Below are 22,214 nucleotides of genomic sequence, written 5' to 3'. Positions count from 1 at the left end.
GCTACACAAAACAAATCCCCCCTCCCCACCCCACCCCACCCCACTACTTCCTATAATGCTGTAACTAGAAAACCAGGAAAAATGTTTGCACCAATGGAAACATTTGCCACATGTCTTTACTATTTACCCCAGCTTTTCACTGAGGGGACCCAGACTCAATACCTGGGTCACTGTTTCATAACCCTCAAATACCTCTGTATTCATGAAGGTGATCCCCTCCCTCAGATAGTTATGCCTCCTGCAGTGACATCTGATTTCAGATGAGAGAGAGGGTTTCACTGAAAGACCTAACTTTGGAGTTTTAGGGCAGACTATGGAACCAAAGTCAGGAAAGCCTTAAATGGCTAATAGCTAAGAGAAATGGGTGGCATTTAGAATTAGAGGTCACAGTGGTTAAGAAAATGGAACCCCTTTTTCTCCCCTTTCTCCCTGACTAGATGACTGGTGAAGACACTATGATGATTAAGGAGAGGAGTTTACAGTTGGAGGGAAGACATTCTCAAAGGCAAAGTGTCCCATATTGCTCTTGTTGAGCTGCAAATAATCAGAGCCCTACACTTTCTGTTCAAGCTGCCTTCATGGCCCATTACACCTCAGCTTCATCTCTTCGTGCCAGATAATCCCCGAGGCTCAGAATCCTCCTTCACCTCCATGGCAAACCAACTGTTCCTGACTTGCACAATCACTCTGACCATTCCCTCAGCTTGTTATGATCTCTACATCCTTTCTGCTGAACCATATCCTTCCTCTTAAAAACAGTTTGAAACTTCGGTCATCACTACAGCATGCCATGGCCACCCTTACCCCCGAGACTGTCATACTGATCTCTGTAAGTCAGTTCTATAAAGGAGCATTAAAGTGTAACAGAATGGGAGATCAGGTGGGCATTGGAGGACCTAGGTTCAGATCTTGGCTCTGATACCTAGTAGGAGAGTGATGGAATTTTGCCTAAGTCACCTCTTCTCTACAAGCTCCAGTTTCCTCATTCATAAAAAAGACCTCATAACACCTTTCTACCTCATGGAATTATTATGAAGGAAGCACTAAGCAATAGGAAGAGTGATTCCCACTCATTTACAGTGATTCCTACTCATTTAAATGAATCTCATGGGCAGTCTGAGGTAATGGATTGAGGGAGGACTTTCATTCAGGAAGACCTCTTCCTGTGCTTCAGTTGTCTCACAGGGGTCAGCCATGATGGCCTCTGAGGCTCTAGTTCCACCATTCTGTTATCCATCAGTGTTGGTGGCTGTGGCCTTCGTTTAGACTGAAAGTTCTGAGAGGGCGGCAATAGTGACATTTCCTATTGAATGTGTCCACTCAAACTACATAAAGGCAGCTGCTGGCTGAAGGACTAGGATGGATATTTCTAGGCTGTAAGGATGACTGAGACTCAATAAATGTGCTAATAGGAGCATAAAGCCAAGCAAGCCTCACCATTTACACAGCCTGGGTGGCGCATAGCCATCAAATATAAACATAAAGGAGGGCAGCTAAGTGGCACAACAAGAGAGTGCTAGGCCTCAAGTCAGGATAACTCATCTTCCTGAGTTCAAATCCAGTTTCAGATTCTTACTAGCTGTGTGACCCTGGGCAATTCACTTCACCTTATTTACCTCAGGTTCCTCATCTATAAAATGAGCTGAAGAAGGAAATGTCAAACCATTCCAGTATCTCTGCCAAGAAAATGCCAAATGGGATTGTGGAGAACTGGTTAAGACTGAAATTACAGAATAACAAAAACGAAGGAAGAGACTCTCAGGACAAGTAATGCTTCTTCCCACAAGGTGAAACTGAAACAAGAGGCTATGTGTGAATCAGGGCTTTCAGTCTGAGCCATTGGCTTCTAATCTCAGAGTTCATTGAAGACGATCAGTTAATATCCTACCATTCCCTCAGAGTCTGAACCTGGGTACACACAGTTAAACTCTATGCTCTTTCAGCAAGCACTTTGTTCTCACAGAATTTTATAGCTGCAAGAGACTTTAGAGGTCAATATATTCCAACCTCAAGCTTAGGACAGAAATTCCTTCTATCGCAATCCTTTCAAGTAAACTTTCTAAGATGTCTCTTTTTAGAGACATCTGGGGATGATGCACAAAGTACACAGTACTTTATGGGGAAGTCTATTCTACTTTCATACAACTTTATCTGTCATGAAATTCTTTCCAATACTGAGCTAAAATCCATTTCCCTAAACCTTCCATTGCTCCTAGTTCTACCTTCTAAGGCCAAGCAGAGAAAAAAAATTCAAATCCCCCTTCCACCTGAAACGCTTCTGATATTTGAAAACATTTATCATAACCCTTTCATTCCAAAACCCTCATTCAGCACCCTGAGCTAGTTTTCTCTAGGCTAAACATGTTCAGTTTTCACCATCATTCCTCATATGACTTGATACATAACTAATCTTGGTTTTACTCCTCTAGGCAAAGGAACAAAGATCTAGAGCAAGAAGGACCCTCAAAAGTCATCTAATCCAACCCTTCATTTTACAGATGAGAAAACTGAAGTCTAGGGAGGTAGCATGCATCAAAGGTGGGATTTGAATCCAAGTCTTCTGACTGCAGAACCAGCACAATGTAGCATGCTATAAATCTCTTAAAATACTATCCCTGGAATTGACCCCCACAAGTATTCCAGAGTGAGTATGATCTGGTAGAGTACAATAGAATCAATATATCCTTTTGCTAGGTGCTAGATATCTATTAATGCAGTCAAAGATAACATTGGCTTTTTCATTTTTTTTTTTGAGTTTCTCTGAGGATCTCAATTTATAATAATTTCCTCCTTCCTTGAATTTTTCACAACTTACTAGAGATTTAGTAACTAAGGATGCAAAATTCTGATAACATACAAATTCTTCCCATGGCCATTCTGACCACTCTCTCTTGAACTTAAGCTCCTGATATATGTATGTTCCATAAAGAAATATCTGCTTTATTTATTTTTCTTAAGATGTTAATTAGCTCTTTGCCAAGAGTGGTTTTCCATTATTATCAATAACAAATATTTATTGAACTCTTCTCATGGATTAGGTACTCTTATCCCCCACCACTCCAGCTCTCCTCTTGTCCTGGCCACACACCCATACACAGAACATGGCAGCAGTTTCCTCCACTGCTATATGGAACATGGCGTGGCTATGTGGCCAAAGAGGAGGTCTGGAGGGGAGTTAGGAAGAACAAGGTCCTCATTCATGAATGTGTTTATAAAATGTGTGTCAACTGCATGATGAAACTCAAAGCCTTAGTGCTTAATGAGAAATATGAGTCAGTACCCAAGACAGCAGAAGGTCTGGGAGTTCCCAGTGTTTATGGAAAATTGCTCAAGTTCTGGAGCCTAGAATGAACACAGAATGTGCAGCATTGCTGGGGCCTTGGCTTGAGCAACACCCTTGGAGGGCCTGGGCTTGCCTAAAAAGAAGCCCTGAATTGATGTAATAAGACTCCAGCAAGAAGGGGCCAGCTGTTCATGTCCCAAAATGAGCAGGCTGTAAATGTATTCACAAGGTTAATGACTGCTTTTCCAAACTTGCAGAAACCCTGTGGGCAGACTTCATCTTTGAGAAGCTCTCAGATACCTGATTTGGAAACCTGTGAAGTTGTGGGATGAGCAAGCCTTTTAAATATGCACTCAGTGCTTCTTTAGTTAGAAGGCTTGAAAGCACTGGAGAAATCTTTTAACACCTTTTTGGATGCACTCACCTTGACTTCTCAGATAGGTAAAGAGGCTAAGGCCACCATAAGTAATGAGGCAAGGGACCAGAGTAGAATGGGGGAGCATGAAGTTTAGGAACTTGGTCAGCATGGCTATAAGGCACTACCTGAAATTAAAAGTGATCTATTCAAACCAGGGGATGATTACATCTCTGTGGTCGTGGGTCTGCATGTATTACTTTAATATTATCATCTACAAAGGTGATTCTTTGAAGATATTTACTATGCATCTTCTCCATTTCCTTATATCCATCTCTTCAGGTAAACAATGGAATTCTCCAATTTTTACGCCAGATTCTCAACCCTAAGATTCTCAACAATCAAGAGAGAGAATAAGTACAAAAAAAACTACACTAAAAAACTGAGCAAGGAACCCATAAAAATTAGCTCAGGAAAATCTTAAGTAGGCATTATTTTATCTTTAGAATCTAGGCATAAGTCAAAGGGGAAGCCAAGAAAGTATCCCAGACAATCAGATTATGGGTAAATCTCAATCTACAATGAACATGTTCCTGAAAAGTTGTGTGTGTGTGTGTGTGTGTGTATCACGTTTTTGCAGATCTAATTCAGTTTTTCACATTATATAGCACCAAACACACTAAGTTGCACATAGCAGGGATTCAAAAGAAATATGGTGAATTATTCTCAGTGCATTAGGAGTACAACTTAAAATTTCTTTGAAAAGAATTGCTTTAGAATATGAATGATTACTTCAATATAACTTCTTTATAAATTCAAATTTCTGCATGTCAGTTTTTTCTAAAGTAGGATATACCTGTGCTCAAAGAGGTGTGGGATGGTAGGTTAGGAGGTAGACAGGTCACATTTCTCAAGAACCTTCAGACCCATAGGAATAAGAAGTGACTCCACTTAGCCCAGAGCAAATAAAAATGATTGGAGGAGATAAGAATGGATTTGACCCTAGGAAAACATAATCACAAGGAACTCCATCCAAAACCTGGGGATGACAAAGGAGATGAGAGCTTTTTTCAGTATCCTACTCATGTGTCTCAGAAGAGCAGTGTTTCAGTCCTGACCAGGGCAACCAAGGTTATCTCACTCTCCTGGTTATTAGATGTATGATACTGGTAGTCACAGTCTTTTTGCAGTGTCAGAACAGAAGTTGGGAATGGGGAGGGAGAACCCTGGGTTGTTCTGAGATATTTAACAACCAAAGACTTGAAAACTATAATTTTTGAGCACTATTCCTGTATATGTATATGCATGTGTACACTTATACCCAAAGAGTATTATTAAAGACACAGTAAAAGAGGTATGCTTGTCTTTAACTGAACACATGCAAATCCACACATGCAGAAAAGATAAATGAAGGGTAATCATTTGCTTTACAAAAGGATTCTTCACTTTTCAAAAGAATTCCTCCAATAGTTTTGTTAACCATTTATCTGCTATATACTGCTCAAATTACTTGAGATCCACAAGACTGCTAAAGTGTATAACGATATTCCTTACAGCCCCTCTGCCTCCCTCCACTTTGGCAAACACCCTTGGTGGCTGGCAGAGGTGGGGCAGGGGTGGTACTCACAGTATCTTGAGAATCTCCACATAGCAGCCCAGAATGCGGTCGGCCTGGGCACTCAGCTCAATGCTCATGGTGCTGCAGGTAGGGCTGACCATGAGGCAGTCAATGAGATTGGGCTCACTGTCATTGCCAGTATTGGCTGTCATCTTCTGGTTGGCAGTGTTGTTACGCTCTACCTCCACATGGATCTCATTGGAAGTGACAATGACAGACTTGAGGCGGGATTCGGACAGTGTTGCTTCCTGACAGACGAGGTCAGGGCTTGTGTGGAGAAGGCGCAGTGGTAAATTGGGTTTCCGGTCACATTGCTGCTGACAGCCGTTGCGGATTTCTTTCAGGCTTGGAGAATTGTCTCGGCTGCAATGGCAGATTTGGGAAAGGAAGGTTTTAGAAACAGAGGGTTTGGGGATTACTAGTCTATCCCTGGAACTTAAAAAAGTACAAACAAGCCATATCTATATTGAGAAGTCACCTCTACCAAGAAGTCTTCCCTAATTAACCATATCCCCGTTTTCATCTTTTTCTCCATGTATTTACACAAGTGGTCTCTCCACTGATCCATTCACCCTCCAGGACTTGGTATATACTCCTCCTCATCTCCACTGCTTAGAACCCTTACTTTTTTTCAAGGTGGTGTCTCTTCCCATTCTTCTTCCCACTCTCAAGTAACTTATAGCTTGCTGGTATGTGTGTGTGTGTGTGTGTGTGTGTGTGTGTGTACATAGCATACTAATCTTTGTCCATGGTATTGCCCAGAAATATGAGTTCCTTCAGGGTTGAGACAGATTGCTTTTGTCTTTGAATTGCCAGTAACTAGAAAAAGGTAGACACACAGTAGGCTCTTAATAGAGGTTTGCTCTATTGGCATTTCCCAGCAGGGATGTATATTTCCTGTCACTAAAGTACTCTGTTAACGTGATTACAGACCCAGGAAAGAGCAAGGTACAGCAGAAAGATTACTGGCTCTGTAGTCAAAAGACCAGGATTCACATTTTAACTCTGTAATTGTAGATAAGTCATTCAACCTCACTCAATCAATTAGCATTTATTAAATGCTTAATATGAACCAGTCATTGAGCTAAGTGATGGGGATACAAAGAAAGGCCAAAGACAGTCCCAGTTTCAATTTCCTCATCTGCATGACATCCCTTCTAGTTATATGATATTAGGACTTTATCCACTGTCCAAGGATCAACCAGGCAAGTGTGGAGATTCTTATCACCAGAAAGCTAGCTTCCAGGTTATGCTTTTTTTTTTTAGGTTTTTGCAAGGCAGATAGGGTTAAGTGGCTTGCCCAAGGCCACACAGCTAGGTGATTATTAAGTGTCTGAGACCAGATTTGAAGTTATGCATTTTCTGAGGAGATAGAGACCCATGAAAACCATCAACTAAAATTTGAAGGCTGTAAAGTGCTAATGGTGGAGTGAAATATCTACACCTAATGCCCTATATCCTCCAGGACCAAATCACAGATCATCGGAAGTTCTAAAGAAGATCATAAAGTTTGTATTAGTTATTTTTCCTGATTCCTTTGATCTTTACTGAATGGTTGAGTATTTCATGAATCTCTTGGAGGCAGTGTGGTAGAGAACACGGGGACCTAAAAATCAGGAAGATGTGGGTTCAGAAAGTCACCTCCCATTTATAAGCTGTATGGTCCTGAGTCATTTGTATGTAAAAATTTCATATCTGTAAAATGAGGGGGTTGGATGCTAAAGTTCTTTCCAGTTTTAAATCCATGATTCTAGGATCCTTTGATGCACTCTTTTGGGTGCATCTTTTTAGTTTTAAATCTTCTAGATGATATACTAAAGAATACTGAACTTTGAAGTCAGAAAGATCTGAGTTTACATTTGGACTCAAATATTTACTATCTCTGAGATCCTGGACTAGTCACTTCATTTTTGTCTCATCTGAAAAATCAGGTTAACAATAGTACCTACCTCCCAGAGTTGTTGTGAGGAACAATCAAGATAATATTCATAAAGCACTTTGGAAACTCTCAAACATTACTATAAACAGTAGCCACAATCATCACCATCACCATCACCATCACCATCACCATCACCATCATCATCATCTCCCTCAACAATTTTGAATATAGCAATATATTGAATGTAGCTGATTGAGAACAAAAATTCATTGTTAACTCTCTTGGACCTAGCACAGAAACTCACATAAAGAACACTAGACAAAGATTTCTTATCTACTGAATGAAACAAACTCTTAGGGTCCATGGGCCATAACAATTCTCTTGAGGTACATTTCATAGGCTATCTTCATTTCCTCCCACCAGTCTTCCTCACTGCCCAACTCTTCCCTAACACTTACTGAATAAATGTGTCATCTTTTCCTTTACTGATATGGTTCTCCCATAGGTAATGTCTCTCTCCACCCCCACCATTTCTCAGCACTTACAAATCCAACCCATCCTTCAAGGCTCTGCTTATGTGTCACTTCCTTCAGCATCAAATGAGATAATGTATGTAAAGAGCTTTGCAGACCTTAAGACTCTATTTAAATGTCAGCTAATATCATTATCCCTGATTATTCTTGAGTCCCAAGTGATCCCTCCTTGCTCTGACACCCCATTGTACCAAGAGGTGTGCCACATGTTGAAAGATTATATGCAGTCTTGTGTTTGCTCCAGAAATGTTTCATGTATATCTTTCTTTTTCATTCCAGTGAAGTTCCAGAGGGCAGAAGTTAAAACATTATCATATTCATCTTTGTATCACTATCATTGAACTCATCCTTATTCTTCCCACTGAACGCAGGATACTGCAAAAAGTAATTGTTTAAATACTTATTTACTGATGAGAGTGAATTATTAAAATTTTCATCTATGGAGTTTAAATCTGCTACCGTCTAGTATTCTCATGGCATTATTTATGTTCCACTCATCTTGACCATTCTTTGAGCCCCTGAGCTAAATACATGGCAGGTTACAGCAAGTAACTTATATGATCGGAGGAGAATTCTACACAAAAACCTATTCATCTTGTTCTTTTCTACTACAGTGTAAGCTCCTTAAAGACAGAGATCATTGTTTTTATCTCTATATCCTCAGTTCCTAACATTTTAACAAAGGCTTAAAAAATGCTTAATTGAGTTGCATTCTACCATGAAGCACTAATGTGAATCATTTTGCATACAGCCTTGGGTTTTAGGGAGAAAGGATGTAATACAAGTTAAATACAGCAATATTTCCATTTATCTGAAGGTCACATTATCTAGCAACTTCAGCTATCTGGCATATAGTTAAGAAACCTGAAGCAAGCATAAAAAGGTCTCCTAAGAAGGCAAAGAAGAGGGGCTGCTAGGTGGCGCAGTGGATAAAGCACTGGCCCTGGAGTCAGGAGTACCTGGGTTCAAATCCAGTCTCAGACACTTAATAATTACCTAGCTGTGCTGCCTTGGGCAAGCCACTTAACCCCATTTGCCTTGCAAAAACCTAAAAAAAAAAAGGCAAAGAAGAATTCACTACTTATAAGAAGTGATGTGATCTTAAGCAAGTCATTTTCTATAAATACAGTTTCTATTGTTTTCAAAACAAAAGTTTATTATTAGGTGATCTCTTAAGATCCCTTCTAGTTCTAAATCCTATGATCCTTCACTCCATGAGATCAGAGCTAAAATAAATTCCAAATTGGGTCTTGGTGACTAGTGAGGAAATCTGACTAATGAGGAAACTGGAATAGGTTGTTGTTGTTATAGTTTTTAAAAGTAACCATCAAATAACCCCAATTAAATTGCCAACTGGAAATTCAATATTGTAGGTTTTCATTTTAAGAAAAAACTGTTCACATTTTGCATTTTCTTGCCTCCCTCCAGAGGATGAGTAAGAAGTTTTTTGCCCTTCATGCAACACTCTATCTGCTGACATCAGAATCAAGACTCCTCCAGGAAACCCATAAATCTATGGGAGACACCACAAGTCTGATGCATGGAGGTCGGTGATGTCACAGGAAGAACTCTCTTTTGCTTTTGTAGACTCAGGAATGATGACACAAGGTCATCAAGAAGCCAGTTCCACCAAATTTTGCAAAAATAACGCGATTTCCTTCTTCAGAAGGAAAGGTCAGTGAGCCATAGGTCACACATCTGGGTCATTTAGTTGTAAACTCCAAATGTGATAGCTATCCTTCCCAGAATCTCTTGGGAGTCACTTTACAGTTAGGTGTCTCTAAGGTCCTCCAAGGGATGCTTTTGGATGTTTCATCTTGTAATCATAGTCTTATAAATATTTTTAAAATAATTTCCCTTCTGGAAATCTCTGGAGATGTCTGATCAGTAAAATGAATTCAACTAGAGTTCTCTTTCATTCACCAGTCAAAAGGAGATAGATGGGTATTATTTTAGGAACCAGGTGCCAAGAGTGGATAAATCAGTAGGCTTAGAGTCAGGAAGACCCGAGTTCAAACCCAAATCCACATAAATTTTTAGCTATGTGATCCTGGGCAAATCATTTAACCTCTGTTTGCCTCACTTTCCTCATCTGCAAAATAGGGATAACAGCACCTGTCTCTCAGATTTGTTATGATCAAATGAGATAATAATTAAAGTGTTTAACCCTGTGCCTAACAGTCAGTATAGTCAGTGCTATATAAATATTTATAACATTTTATTATATTTATTATTATAATAACATTATTATTATCATTATTGTTATAATAAGTGGAGTGCTGAGCTAGATAGACAAAATAATTGGACTGCCTCCTAGTTCTACCCCTGACTTCTTAGATACTGGAGGACTTGGCCACTCTTTTCTTGGTGAAATGAGATCCCTACACCTTTTCTAATTCCAACTCTTGTCCATAAATCTCTGAACTTTTAACAGGTTCACAGGGATCAGCACAGACAGAGAAGTGGTGCTGTAAGCTCTCCTTAATTCACTCCTATCTGTCTGAGTAGCTGAGGGGCTCCTGAAGCATCCTTTATTTGGGCCCATGCTTGTGTTTTCACTTACTCTTCTCCTACTTTATAACCTATACTAGATAAAAACAGAACAGGAAACCCCATGTCTTGCTAAGCTGGAGATCCCCAGGATGAATCAGACTTAAGAATGAGCAATGAATTGGAGGACAGGAGCGTGGGAAACAGAGCATGCTCAGAACTGCTAACAAGGTTACAATTCACTGGGGGGCTACTGCATTTCAAATGAATTCAGGTCAGCGGCAGTAAGGGCTGCTTCCTGTAGATTAATATGACCAAGGACAAATGTCTGTCATCCTTATCTCTGGCAGCTGCAGGTCCTACCTCCTTTCCAAGAAACAGCTCCTCTTATAGGCAAACAGAGCTAGTTTCTGGAATGCTTGGCCCATAATGGAATCCCAACATAGTACATACCTGTGTATGTAGAAGGCCTGAGGCAAACCTCTGAGCTCTAGCCTACAAAGAAACTGTCCTGAGAGTGAGGAAAAAAGGAGGCAGCAGTGAAAGAGAAGAGAAGAGAAGAGAAGAGAAGAGAAGAGAAGAGAAGAGAAGAGAAGAGAAGAGAAGAGAAGAGAAGAGAAGAGAAGAGAAGAGAAGAGAAGAGAAGAGAAGAGAAGAGAAGAGAAGAGAAGTGTTTGTGTGTGTGTGCAAGTGTCATTTACTAGAGTGTATTTGTTTCATTAGGATATTTAATAGACCTGATCTCTACAGGATGTAGAAGTTTGCCCTGCCAAGACCACCAACACAGTTCTATTCATGGTACCACAGCTCTAAGCCCACCCTGATCTGCCCCCCATCATCAAGGACCCAGCTGTCTTAAGACTCAATTCTTAAATCTAACCTACAAAACATCAGGACAAGCTTCACCTCCCGGCAGGAACCTCAGGGTCCACGATGAGACCTCAGGGCCCAATTCATGCTCCAAACTTAGTTGCCTAAAGGACTGAACCTATCTTAACCTTTCCCAGGAAGGAAATCTGAGCAAAGGGATGGATCTCTCTTCTTAATTATACATAAAACAGCCTGTTATATAGTACATGAAAGGGAGCATAAAGCTCCATACTAATTATATGCCCTTGAAAGTCTTCTGAGGTTATCTAGCCCAACTGTACGGCAAGTACATCTGAGAAGCTGTGGAACAATTTTAAAAATATTTTATAAGTAAATTTAGTAAAATGATCTTCATTTAAAAAAAATAAAATCAAACTTTTGCTTTTTAAAAAAATCCATTTTTAAAAGCCTTTAAATAAATGGGTAAACTCAGTGTTAAAAATGCTTCTAAATGGCTACCTACTTGAATCTATACACACACCTCCTAGCTTGGCAGAGAGAAAATGTGATTAGTCTGTTTTGAGGAGGTCAGTTCACCCTGTTCTCTAAGTGAGGACCCTGCAGCTGCTTGCAAATGACTCAAAACTGGCACACTGTCCGTACTCTGGGTGTGATAAATACTAATGAAGCTATAATCGGTGTCCCCATATACTCTGGCTGCCCTTTACAGCCCAATTGTCAAAGAAAAATAATTACTATCCAGAATGACCTTGGTTGGAGCTAGAAAAAGGGACATTGACCTGTTGATGAACTCTTCATAGCAGGAGTAGATGGCAGCAAGGCAGACTGCAACCAGGTTGGGCAGGACCCGGGGGTGGGGGCACTGCCCTGTGGGGCCATGCATGCTAGAAAAGAATCAGAGTGAGAGAACGTGGGATTATGTACAGTATCAGGACAGGGATGTCTTAAAAAATAGATTCTAGGCTTGATGGGTTGAAATGACTAACAAAGGGTTTTGTCTAAAAATTTAGCTCAAATGGAGACTTTCCCATCCCAGTTTGCATTTCCTAGGGTCAACTGATATTGCTTGCAGCAAGAGTTCTAACCAAAATACATTTCTTTTGGACAATATTTTATGGTCTAGGTTGATAATTGTAGAAAATATATAAGCATCTTGGCACAGAAGCTGGACAATTAGTTTTAGAGTTAGAATTCAGCTCTAGATTCAATTCCTGCTTCTATTGAACAACCCTTAACCTTTCAATGCCAGAGGCCACTAAAACATTAAGTTGCAGATCTATATTGATAGGAATAGTTTCCTCACTGCAGGAGAAGGGGAATAATTCCCTTTATCAATGAAATCACAGGTTCAAGGGCAATGATAGCAACCCGAGTTCATTTCTGGTTCAGAGTTGCTCACTAGGGATGCTTTAAGAAAAACTTTGATTCCACTCATGATTAAGTAAAAACCAACAACATTTGGATTCAGTGCATTTCAGAGGTTGGACTTATTTTTGACTTCACAGTTCATTTCAGGTCAACTTTCTGATCAGAACTAGGACAGATGATGAGCTCAGCAATGGGATCCCCATTTCTCAACTTCCCACTACCCTCCTAGCCCCTCTGGCATCTCCAAATACCATCTGCTCTTCAGGGATATAAGAAGAGCATGCTGACTTCAAGCTAAGAGAATGGCAGATAGGAAAAACTCAAAGGTGATAAGGAACAGGAATGGGGAGGGAAGAGGTAAGGGTCAAAAAAGGGGGGTGGGGGTAAAAAGTGATATTGGTGAGGGAGGAAGGTCTCACTGACCTGTGAATAAATTTCTTTACCACCTCCATACCAGCATTCAGTTCATTCAAGGCAAGAATATACTCCTGAGTAAAAAGCCTCAGCCGTGGGCACTTCCCAAAATCCTGCAGAAAGGAAAGGAAAGAATACACTAAGAAATAATATCATTCTGGGTTTAGCTAACCAACTGGGCTCTAGGATTGAGCACAGTTGACTGATATAACCCCAAAACACATTTATGTGGATATGGTCCTTCCTTTGCTATCCTTTTCCCCAACCCCCAATCAAATGAATAAGGTTCTCTGAGCTTCACTCTGATCTCTTTGGATATACAGAAACTACTTTCCAAGTGGCATATTAGTTACTATAATCAGGAAGGTGATTGGGGGTTGCAATGACAGTAATACTCAGAGAAGAGAAAGAAGAACCTGCATCTAAATAGGGGGACCTGCAGAAATGGAATTCTTTCATTCTCTATTTAATTGAATCTATTTCATTACCAGCCAAGCCAGGTGGAAACACCAGATAACAAGAGAAGAATGTCTATATAATCAGTTTTTTGTTGTTTTGGGTTTTTTTTTTTTGCAGTCCAATTGAGAATATATTCATTCTTATTATGTCTCAATGAGTCCTCTACGTTTTTAGCTATCCTAATTCTAATTCCTTCATTCTAACTACAGAGTGGAAAGCACATTTGGTCAGTTATATGGAAATCTTGAATAAGAAAGATTTCTAAAAGTGAGCTTTGTATAGTTAACTTACTTTTTTTAAAAAAATGTCAATAAGGGTATGATGTGGAAACAACGAAAAGACTAACAGAATGCCTTCTGTGGGGGTGGGGGTGGGGGAGGGAAGCAAGAAGGGGGGGAATTGTAAAACTCAAAATAAAATCTTTCTTAAAAAAATATAGGGGCATCTAGGTGGCACAGTGGGTAGTGCACCAGCCCTGGAGTCAGGAGTACCTGAGTTCAAATTCAGCCTCAGACACTAAATAATTACCTAGCTATGGCCTTGAGGAAGCCACTTAACCCCACTGCCTTGCAAAAACTAAATATATATGTATACACACACATATGGGTATGATGAGTAATACTTAAGTCACCTGGTGTTTCCACAAATTATTTAAAATGAGTTATCTGACCTTAAGCAGGATGGAATCTCTTGGGTCCATGATTTTCCTCTGCTATCACATGGTGGACAAATAAGAAAGCTACAAGTTTATTTCTTACAAGAGGGTCAGGAGATATAGAAAAATGCAGGGAAAAACTGATATTCCCTCTAAGTGGGCCAGGATATATGCCAGAAAAGTGGCAGGCAAAATAAATTTCTGGCCACTGACCAGCTGTCTCAGAATTTTAGAACTGGAAGGAACTCAAAAGTCATCTTGACCAACCAGTCCCTGAGCAAGTCCCTCTGAATCTGAACTGTGCTAGTTCTGGATAGTCAGCACTGGTGAGCTAGGAGGTTCCCTACATCTATACCACCAGACCCAAAATGGATTAAGAATCTGAAAGAATTTTAGAGGTGCTAGGGATGCAGTAAGGTTCTGGGAACCAAGGATGTTCCTGAGCATCCCAAGAAGTTATAACCTGACTCAGGAGAAGTAACTTCTGCTCATTTTCCTTAAGAGGTGGCAAATCCCTTGATCATATAGGAGCAACTGGGTGAGTCAACATAACAGGAGGATATGCAGATGAGAGGGGTTGTGTTCAAATCCTGACTCTGATATTTACTATCTGCATGATATAAGGCAAGCCATTCAGTCCCTCTGGGCCAGTTCCTTCATGTATAAGGGGATTCATAGAATCATAAATTCAGAACTGGAAGGGATAGTTTCTAAAAGTTACTTTCAGCTCTAAAATGCTAAAGGATGGAGGTGAGGAGAACAGCAGAATACAGAGTCTTAGAAGCACTGCTGTATGCATAGCCATCCCAGGGATTTTCCTTCTGGCTTACCTTAGCCCCAGATATTCAGAGGACCAGGAGCCCAAGAGACCTTCATCAATATCAACAGGGGATCAGAATTAGATTGTAACTGGTACACTCTGACCTGGCACCTTTGGTTTGTGATAAATGCTATTGGCAAATAGCTTAGGAAAGAATCAGTGGAATATGGAAAAGGACACATCACAATGAGTGTGTAAGAGAGGAACTGTATGTATGAAAGGGAAATGATGTCTGAGAGGGAGTCATGTGCAGCAGGCAGTATGTGTGAGTAGGCAGGAGAGAAAGAGGTGTGGGTATGGTGCATGTGACTAAGCGTAATCTGGAGAGAGAGAGAGAGAGAGAGTGTATGTGTGTGTGTGTGTTCAAAGCAGAGGGGAGACAGCAGTGAGTGGGAGGAACCCATAAAGGCAGATACTAAGGAAAGAGACCTCCTCAAAAAAGAAAAACACATTATACACTATGGCAGGTTGAACTGTTGGGTTTTTTTTGGAGGGGGGGAAGAAGAGGGAATAAAGAGACATATATGTGAAATGTTCAAATAAGTGAGTGGTTCTTCTTGGTAACAACTTAAAACACTTAAGACTGAGGAAATACTTTCCCTGCGAGGAAGCGTTATGTAAGTGGATAGTGCTGGGAACTTGTAGTCTAGGAAAAGCTGGGTTTGAATCCTACCTCAGACATTTACTGGCTGTGTGACTTACCAAGTTAAGTCACTTACTCAGTGTCTCTAGACCTCACTTCCCTCATTAATAAAATGAAGGATTCAAATAGAGATAGCTGCTCTTTTGTGTTTCTTTTTGGTTTTAAATGTTATGATACTTTACCCTTAGTGCTTGGGACTATTCCTGGGCCGTGGACTTAAGTGTCCACAGTTTTTATATTCATTTGTTGCACCTTGAGGACAACATAACTGATGGCTATGAAGACCAGACTGACAGCATGAATAAATGTAGCTACACTCCTTTAAGAGAATCATATTGGAGAGATGAAGATAATTAGGAACAAGATTTAGAGATAAAAGAGGACATCTAGTTCAGCCCCTTTGCTTTAGACACAGGAAAGAGAAATCCAAGAGAAATTAAATGATTTGCCCAAGGTCACGCAGGTAAAATTTGAACCTAGGACCTCTAGCTCCAAATCATTAACTATGGTTCTGTCAGCAGGTAAGGGGCCAGGAAGACTAGATCAATGGTCATCTAACTCTTCTATATATTCTCATATTACTCTGCAAAAAAAAAAAAAAAAGATGCTTTATCCATAGGTAAACTACTATTACTGTTTCTACATTTTAGAAAGATTCATTGTTATGCTTTTTAAAATGTAATTCCAACTCTCTAAGGAGAGATACACTTTACACAAACCCATCATCTCTCAAGTCACAGAGAGGATCTCTTGGGACGACCAGCAGCCTAGGGAACACACTTTGTGAACCTTTTAGATTAGGTGATCTATTCATCTCTTTTGACTTCATGACTTTATGGATACATATTCATCAGTACTAGGTCACAGGAAAGGAAATTAAATGAAACTATCCTATAATATGTTCTTTCTGTTTTAGAGTGAAATGAGTGCTTGGATAGGAAATTACCTAAGCAAAAAACGAACTAATCCTCACCAACTCAATTGTGAACCTATGTGTCAATATAGTCCCTTTTCAGCTAACAAATGACCAGCTCCAGAAACATTCCCATTTCCATGAAAGTAACTATAAATAAACAGACATGAAGATTTTAAGGTTGTTTAATTTTTGACATCCTTTCTTTTAAGTTTGGGGTCTACTTAGTTCTTTGACTGATCCTTTATATAGATTTGTCCCCAGAATGGACTCTTCTCTTAACTTCACTTTATACAATTGCCAGCTTTATTCAAGGTTCAACTCAGGTGGTACCTTGTACATGAAAAATAATAAAATCATATGCATTGCCCAGAGTACTCTACTTTGGAAATTAATTTTATGTATTTTTATTTCCTTTATTAATGTACATGGTATTCCCCCACTCCCAAAAAAAGAATGGAAGGTCTCCAAGGACAGTTCATTTTTGTCACTGAATTGCCAATTCCTAGCAAGGGTCTCACACATTGTAGGGGCCTAAGAAATGACTGCTGAATGAAATCTAAAAATAACTTAACTCAACAATGCAGAATACTAAAAAAATATGCAGAAAGATTCTGCTTCAGGAGAAAGGGGCAGATAACCTAATCCATGTCTACTTCAGTAAATTCGAAAAGTCAGGATGAGAAAAAACTTCCTTTAAACAAGTGATATGGAAACACGTATGTCCTCCAGACTCCAACTATGACTCAGAAAAGGTGTGGCTGCCAGCTCATACGGTGACCATGTGAGGACAAATGATTTTCTGGTTAACAAACATCCCCTGTTCCCTAGCAGGCCAGTCCAGAAGCCACATGGCCCTGCCCTGCTCTGTCCTGCCCTGTCTTGTCCTGCCCTGCCCTTTGGCTTCTTCCTGAGCACACTCAACTCAAAATGACACAGAAATCTAGCAGAATAGGACACCCTGTTGACCTTAGAGGGAAGCAACACTAGTGGTTACATTGCCTTTTCCTTTCAAATGAATTTTTCTCTCACTAGATTTTGAGGCATCTCAACAAATAAACCTACTCTGTACAAGGCCCCATGCTCAGACAAGTCACTGGAGCATGTTTATTTAGTCTGGGGGGAGCTCTTTTGGAGCGGGAAGTCATAAGTTTCAGACCTCAGGGTTTTAGTGGTCATTCCCAAGCAGCAAATGTAAAGATGGTCTGAGAAGACAGAGAAAGGAAAGACTCTAGTAGAAGAGAAACAGAATAAGAAACAACTAAAAATTATAAAGCATGATAAATTTTGCTAAAGATTTTTCACATACATTATCTATTTGAGCTTCTTGACAACCTTGTAAGAGGCATAAATATTATCCCCATTTCACAGATAAGGACACTGAAGTTCAGAAAGACTAAGTAATATTCCAGAATCACACAACTATCAAGGATTGACAGCAGGATTCAAACTCGGGCCTTCCTGCCTATCTACCATCTAGGGCTGCTTCTCAGCTACCTATACCTTGCAACCAGCTCAGATTATTAAGACCTGGCCCAATTCATACAACCTTTCTCTAACAAGTCAAGAACCTGCCTCTACATATTACTTTCTTATTCTTCTAAGAGAACCATAGCTTTACCCCCTACTTTGGCCTTAGAGTGTTCCTGCGGAAACTAGATGAGCCTTACCCAATTGGTAAGAAAAGGTGAATGTAATGAAACAACCTATCTGGTTTTTCCCCTCACAAACAGAAAGCAAGTCTTTGGTTCTATCCTTACTGGCCTCAAAATTCAGTTATTAGGTGCCAATAAATTTTTATCTTGTACAGAGTTCCCTGTCAAATTGAGTTGCTTCAGCTTTTAAAGAGATTACAGACAGTTAGATCTTTGCCTAATCATAAACAAAAAAGTATGCCCAAAGACAACTCTGGCCCTGCTGCTGACCTATCTTCTGGTGCAGAGTGGGAAGCATGAGGTCAGCTTCCTCTACCAGTTCCTGAGATCTCCGGGGCACTGGTTCTCCTTACCTATACAGATGGGAATGCATCTCCTGGGCACTGGTTCCCCTTAACTATACAGATGGGAGACAATGGCATCCAGTGGAAGTGCCAGGGAAGATGTTATTACTGATTGGCCCCCAATGACATGTAAACAGAAGCAATAGTAGCCTCCATGCCTTCAAAAGTCTATCAGTACTAGGGCCTAGGCTCTTACTTACTCTTCCTTCATGCTAGCTTCTTCAGCCCTTATAATAGATGTGCTGACTATGGAACTTTGGCTCTTCTATTTAGAGGCTACCATTCTCTCCGAGACTAGGTATTCTTATTTCAATGGCCTAGGGAAAGGCCAGAGTAAATTTATGCTCTGAGGGGATGGAACATAAAGTAGCTAAGTTATGAAAGGGAGAAACTACACAAAAGAATTATGGAGTAGGGGATGCTGATCTGGAAGAGAGTAGCAGTGAAGAAGAGAGTAGCAGTGAAGAAATTAAATAATAATCTATTACAGAGTCACCAGACACTTGATGAAGCAAAAAATAAAAGGTGAGGAAAGGGTTGGCAGTGAATCCACCAAAGAGGATGAAAGCCTTTAGGGTTAAAAAAAGATCCATGGGGTTTAAATGATGACCAACAGTTCAATGAGTCAATAGTGACAGCCAAAAACAATTAATACAATCTTGGGCTATATTAATAGAAGTCTAGTGTGCAGAACAAGAGCCACTCCCTAGACCTTGATGTTCTCTGTCCTTGTTGGAACACAGTTAGAGTATTGTGTTAAGTTCTGGGCAACATGTTTTGGAAAGGATATGGATAAAATGGAATATCTCCAGGAAAAGGGCAAACAGGATGGTGAGGGGGCTGGAAACTATGCCAAGTAAGGATGAAGTGGGGATATTCAGGCTGGGGAAAAGAAACTTGCTATTGGTGACTGAGTGGGGGCAAAAGGGAATTAGTGCAATATAGATATTTTCAAGTACATGAATATACTTTTCATGTGAAAGAGGGTTTAGCTTACTCTACTTACTCTAAATGGGCAGAGCTCATCGGTCATGAATGCAATAGAAAGAATTTCTGAATTAGGTGGGAGGTTGGACTAGATCACCTCTAGGGTAGCTTACAAAGTCTATGATTCTATGAGGTAGAGAAGAGTCAACCATGAATTCAAGTATAGCTTGGTCCCAGGATAGGGTTCAGGAAAAATTAGTATATCTAAAAGTGAACCTAGCTAGAAGAAAAGATCACAAGAGGAATGACTGCCCGTAGAGTTACATAAGATCAGAATTCATTCATTTTTTTCTTCCATCTCTTTGCCTGTCTCTTGCCACCATCACAAAAATAAGAGTGAGGGGTATAAAAGGAGTATAAAGGATACCTTTGGAAATGATACCTAGCTACTTTCAGCACTGCATATACCTGCTTCTTAAAATAATCAAATTAGCAACCTCCAGGCAATCTTACTACCCCATCACAGGAATTTCTTTATCAAAGGAAATGATCCTATCTTTGTAAAGGAAAAAAAAAGATGCCAATCAATCACCAACTAAAGAATAGAATTAAATGAATTTCAAATTGCATTAACTGATAGTGAGCCAATTCTACTACTGTTTTGATTTTACCTGAGAGAGGTGACCAGATTTTTCAAATGGTTGTCCTAATAAGAGTAATGTGATTCTAAGCTGTCCGCCTACTACATAAAGATGTATAAGGAGGTCAAGACAGGCAGGATATCACTAATGTAGATTGGGAATAGAAAGTATCATCTACAGGAACAACCAGTAGCCTGTACTTTCCATTAATCTAGGAGGAACTTACCATGTTGTGTTTGAGGATTCTCTGTACCACTGGTGTGAACACTTCTATGACCACCATGGACCGAGGGCGTTCTCTGCAATGCTATAGAGAGGAAAATACAATTAAGCACAACTCAGAAGAGACCCTGTTATTAAGAGTAATCTGGCATCCCATGTTTTCATGACAAAGAGAAAGTCATTCATATCCAGCAGGGGATGGATTATAATAATGAGACCACTGTGCCCATACCTCCACACCCCTCCCCTCCAAGTCCCTACCTTGGCTTCTTTATCAGGGGAAAGTAACCTGAAGAAGGACTTTGGATATGAGGTATATGCATCCTTCTGTGTCTCCTAGTCAAAGTCTAGTCATGATTTTGACATGATTAGACTGACTGCTAAAGATCCACTAAGACTAAGATCCCTTTAAATATTCTTCCTCTGATGAACAGTTAGGGGGATGAGTTAGGGGAACTTCACCACTTTCATCTCAGAGGTAGATGTGCTCCTATAGACTGCACAGGATTGTGGGTCTCTTTTTGTTTCCACCCCCTTCCCAAAATTTCCCCTCATTCCATCTCAAACTCCAAAAGGGAAAATGAGACTGTGTCCTCATATTCTTTCATGTCTTATTCTGAAAAATGAGAGAAACATGACCAAAGAGTCAAAGGACAAAGAAGTATGCACTGCACATATAGCCTGGGGAGGGAGGCAATACCAGGGTGTGTGCGGTGGCTGAGAATGAATGTTTTGTCTCCAAACAGCAGAAATGAATTCCTATTTTAATGCTTGCTTGTATATAAAATGAAGAAGAAATTAGAAAAGAAGAGGTTTCATAAGCTATATCTGTTCCCATTCATAAATTTGCAGGACAGAGTAGATCAAATTTAAGTTTCGATGATATGAATGGTGAGCTATGCTCAGTTGGCTTTTCTTACAGGAGTCTGACTTGAGGTTACATTCTGGTGACTGACCCATCTTTGCAGTATCACAACTGCTGAGGGATCAAGGTGGTTTCCCTGCCTTCTCCCCATACCACTAAGGGCTTGAACTACAAAAAAGTCTAATTTTACCTTTGACACTGTCAGGCTGTTGAGTTTTCATCCTGGCCTAAATATGAAACTAAAGCAGAGGTCAGAATATTTTAAAAATAAAAGCCAACTTTCAGCTTTTGGGTTATAAAAAATAAAATGGCTTAATCCATGGGTTGCAGTTTGCCAACCCTTGAATTAGACCAATAAAAAGCAACTCAAGACCTTGTAAAAGGTTTCCATGTACTTAGAAATATGTACTCAAGTATACATAAGTACAGAGACTCAAATATAGACAATCATAAATATACTCAAGCATATCCACACACACACATATATATGCATAATAGGCATACACGTATCCACGTTTGAATGTCCTGTTTAACACACACACACACACACACACACACACACACACACACACACACAGTGGCTGTGAGTTTACTGCATGTGTTATACAAAGCTGCTGTGGTTAGCATGATAACATTAATATGCTCGCCCCCATAGAAAAAAGCCTGCTTCTGAAGAAGACACAGTAAAGACAATTGAGACAGAAGACTCAAAGTCGCCATCTAAAAAATGCTTTCTTAGAAGCCACTTACTTCCCTATAAAAGAAATGACTTTTCTTTGCCATTTACAATTTCTACTTTGGGGCCAGCTAGGTGGTGCAGTGGATAGATCACCAGCCCTAGAGTCAAAGAGGACCTGAGTTCAAATCCAAACAGTCACTAAATAATTATCTAGCTGTGTGACCTTGGGCAAGTCACTTAACCTCATTGCCTTGCAAAAACAAAAACAAAAAAAGTGTAAAATTTCTACTTCTAGAATGAAGCAAAAGAACAAACCTGTCATCCCTACTCCAATTTATACCTTCCCCTTAACATGAAAAAGACCTGGGCCATAAACCATTTACCTATGACAACACTTTGGTCAAGGCAGTGTCCTTCTGCTCTCTGTATGGGGGTCTCTTAAGGATTATCACACTATGGTTTCAAGTCTAAGACTTCCATGTGAGGAAGAGGGACTGTATTTTGATCAGTGATATAAATTCTCTAACACACTTTGATTTCCCATCACATGGATTTGGATCCATGAAAAAAAATTTAAGTCCTGACAGTTCTCCTGAAGCCTGGATGCTTAAGACTTCTGG

General features: G+C 40.0%; 1 protein-coding gene across 5 annotated transcripts in view; it reads right to left on the bottom strand.

The window, feature by feature from the left end:
- CMIP (c-Maf inducing protein) overlaps positions 1 to 22,214 on the bottom strand; it is a 275,350-nt gene that overhangs the window by 27,561 nt on the left and 225,575 nt on the right. For all 5 annotated transcript variants that reach the window (XM_074209740.1, XM_074209741.1, XM_074209742.1 and 2 more), the window contains exons 7-10: positions 20,055 to 20,135; positions 12,781 to 12,884; positions 11,769 to 11,873; positions 5,266 to 5,619 (exon numbers count right to left, since the gene is read on the bottom strand). In XM_074209740.1, coding sequence (XP_074065841.1) covers positions 5,266 to 5,619; positions 11,769 to 11,873; positions 12,781 to 12,884; positions 20,055 to 20,135 — 644 coding nt within the window. The remainder of the gene's footprint in view (positions 1 to 5,265; positions 5,620 to 11,768; positions 11,874 to 12,780; positions 12,885 to 20,054; positions 20,136 to 22,214) is intronic.

Source organism: Macrotis lagotis, chromosome 1 (genome assembly GCF_037893015.1).
Source record: "Macrotis lagotis isolate mMagLag1 chromosome 1, bilby.v1.9.chrom.fasta, whole genome shotgun sequence".
Lineage (NCBI taxonomy): Eukaryota > Metazoa > Chordata > Mammalia > Peramelemorphia > Peramelidae > Macrotis > Macrotis lagotis.
The sequence above is the reverse complement of the archived record's forward strand: the minus strand, read 5'-3'. Positions and strand labels throughout refer to the sequence as shown.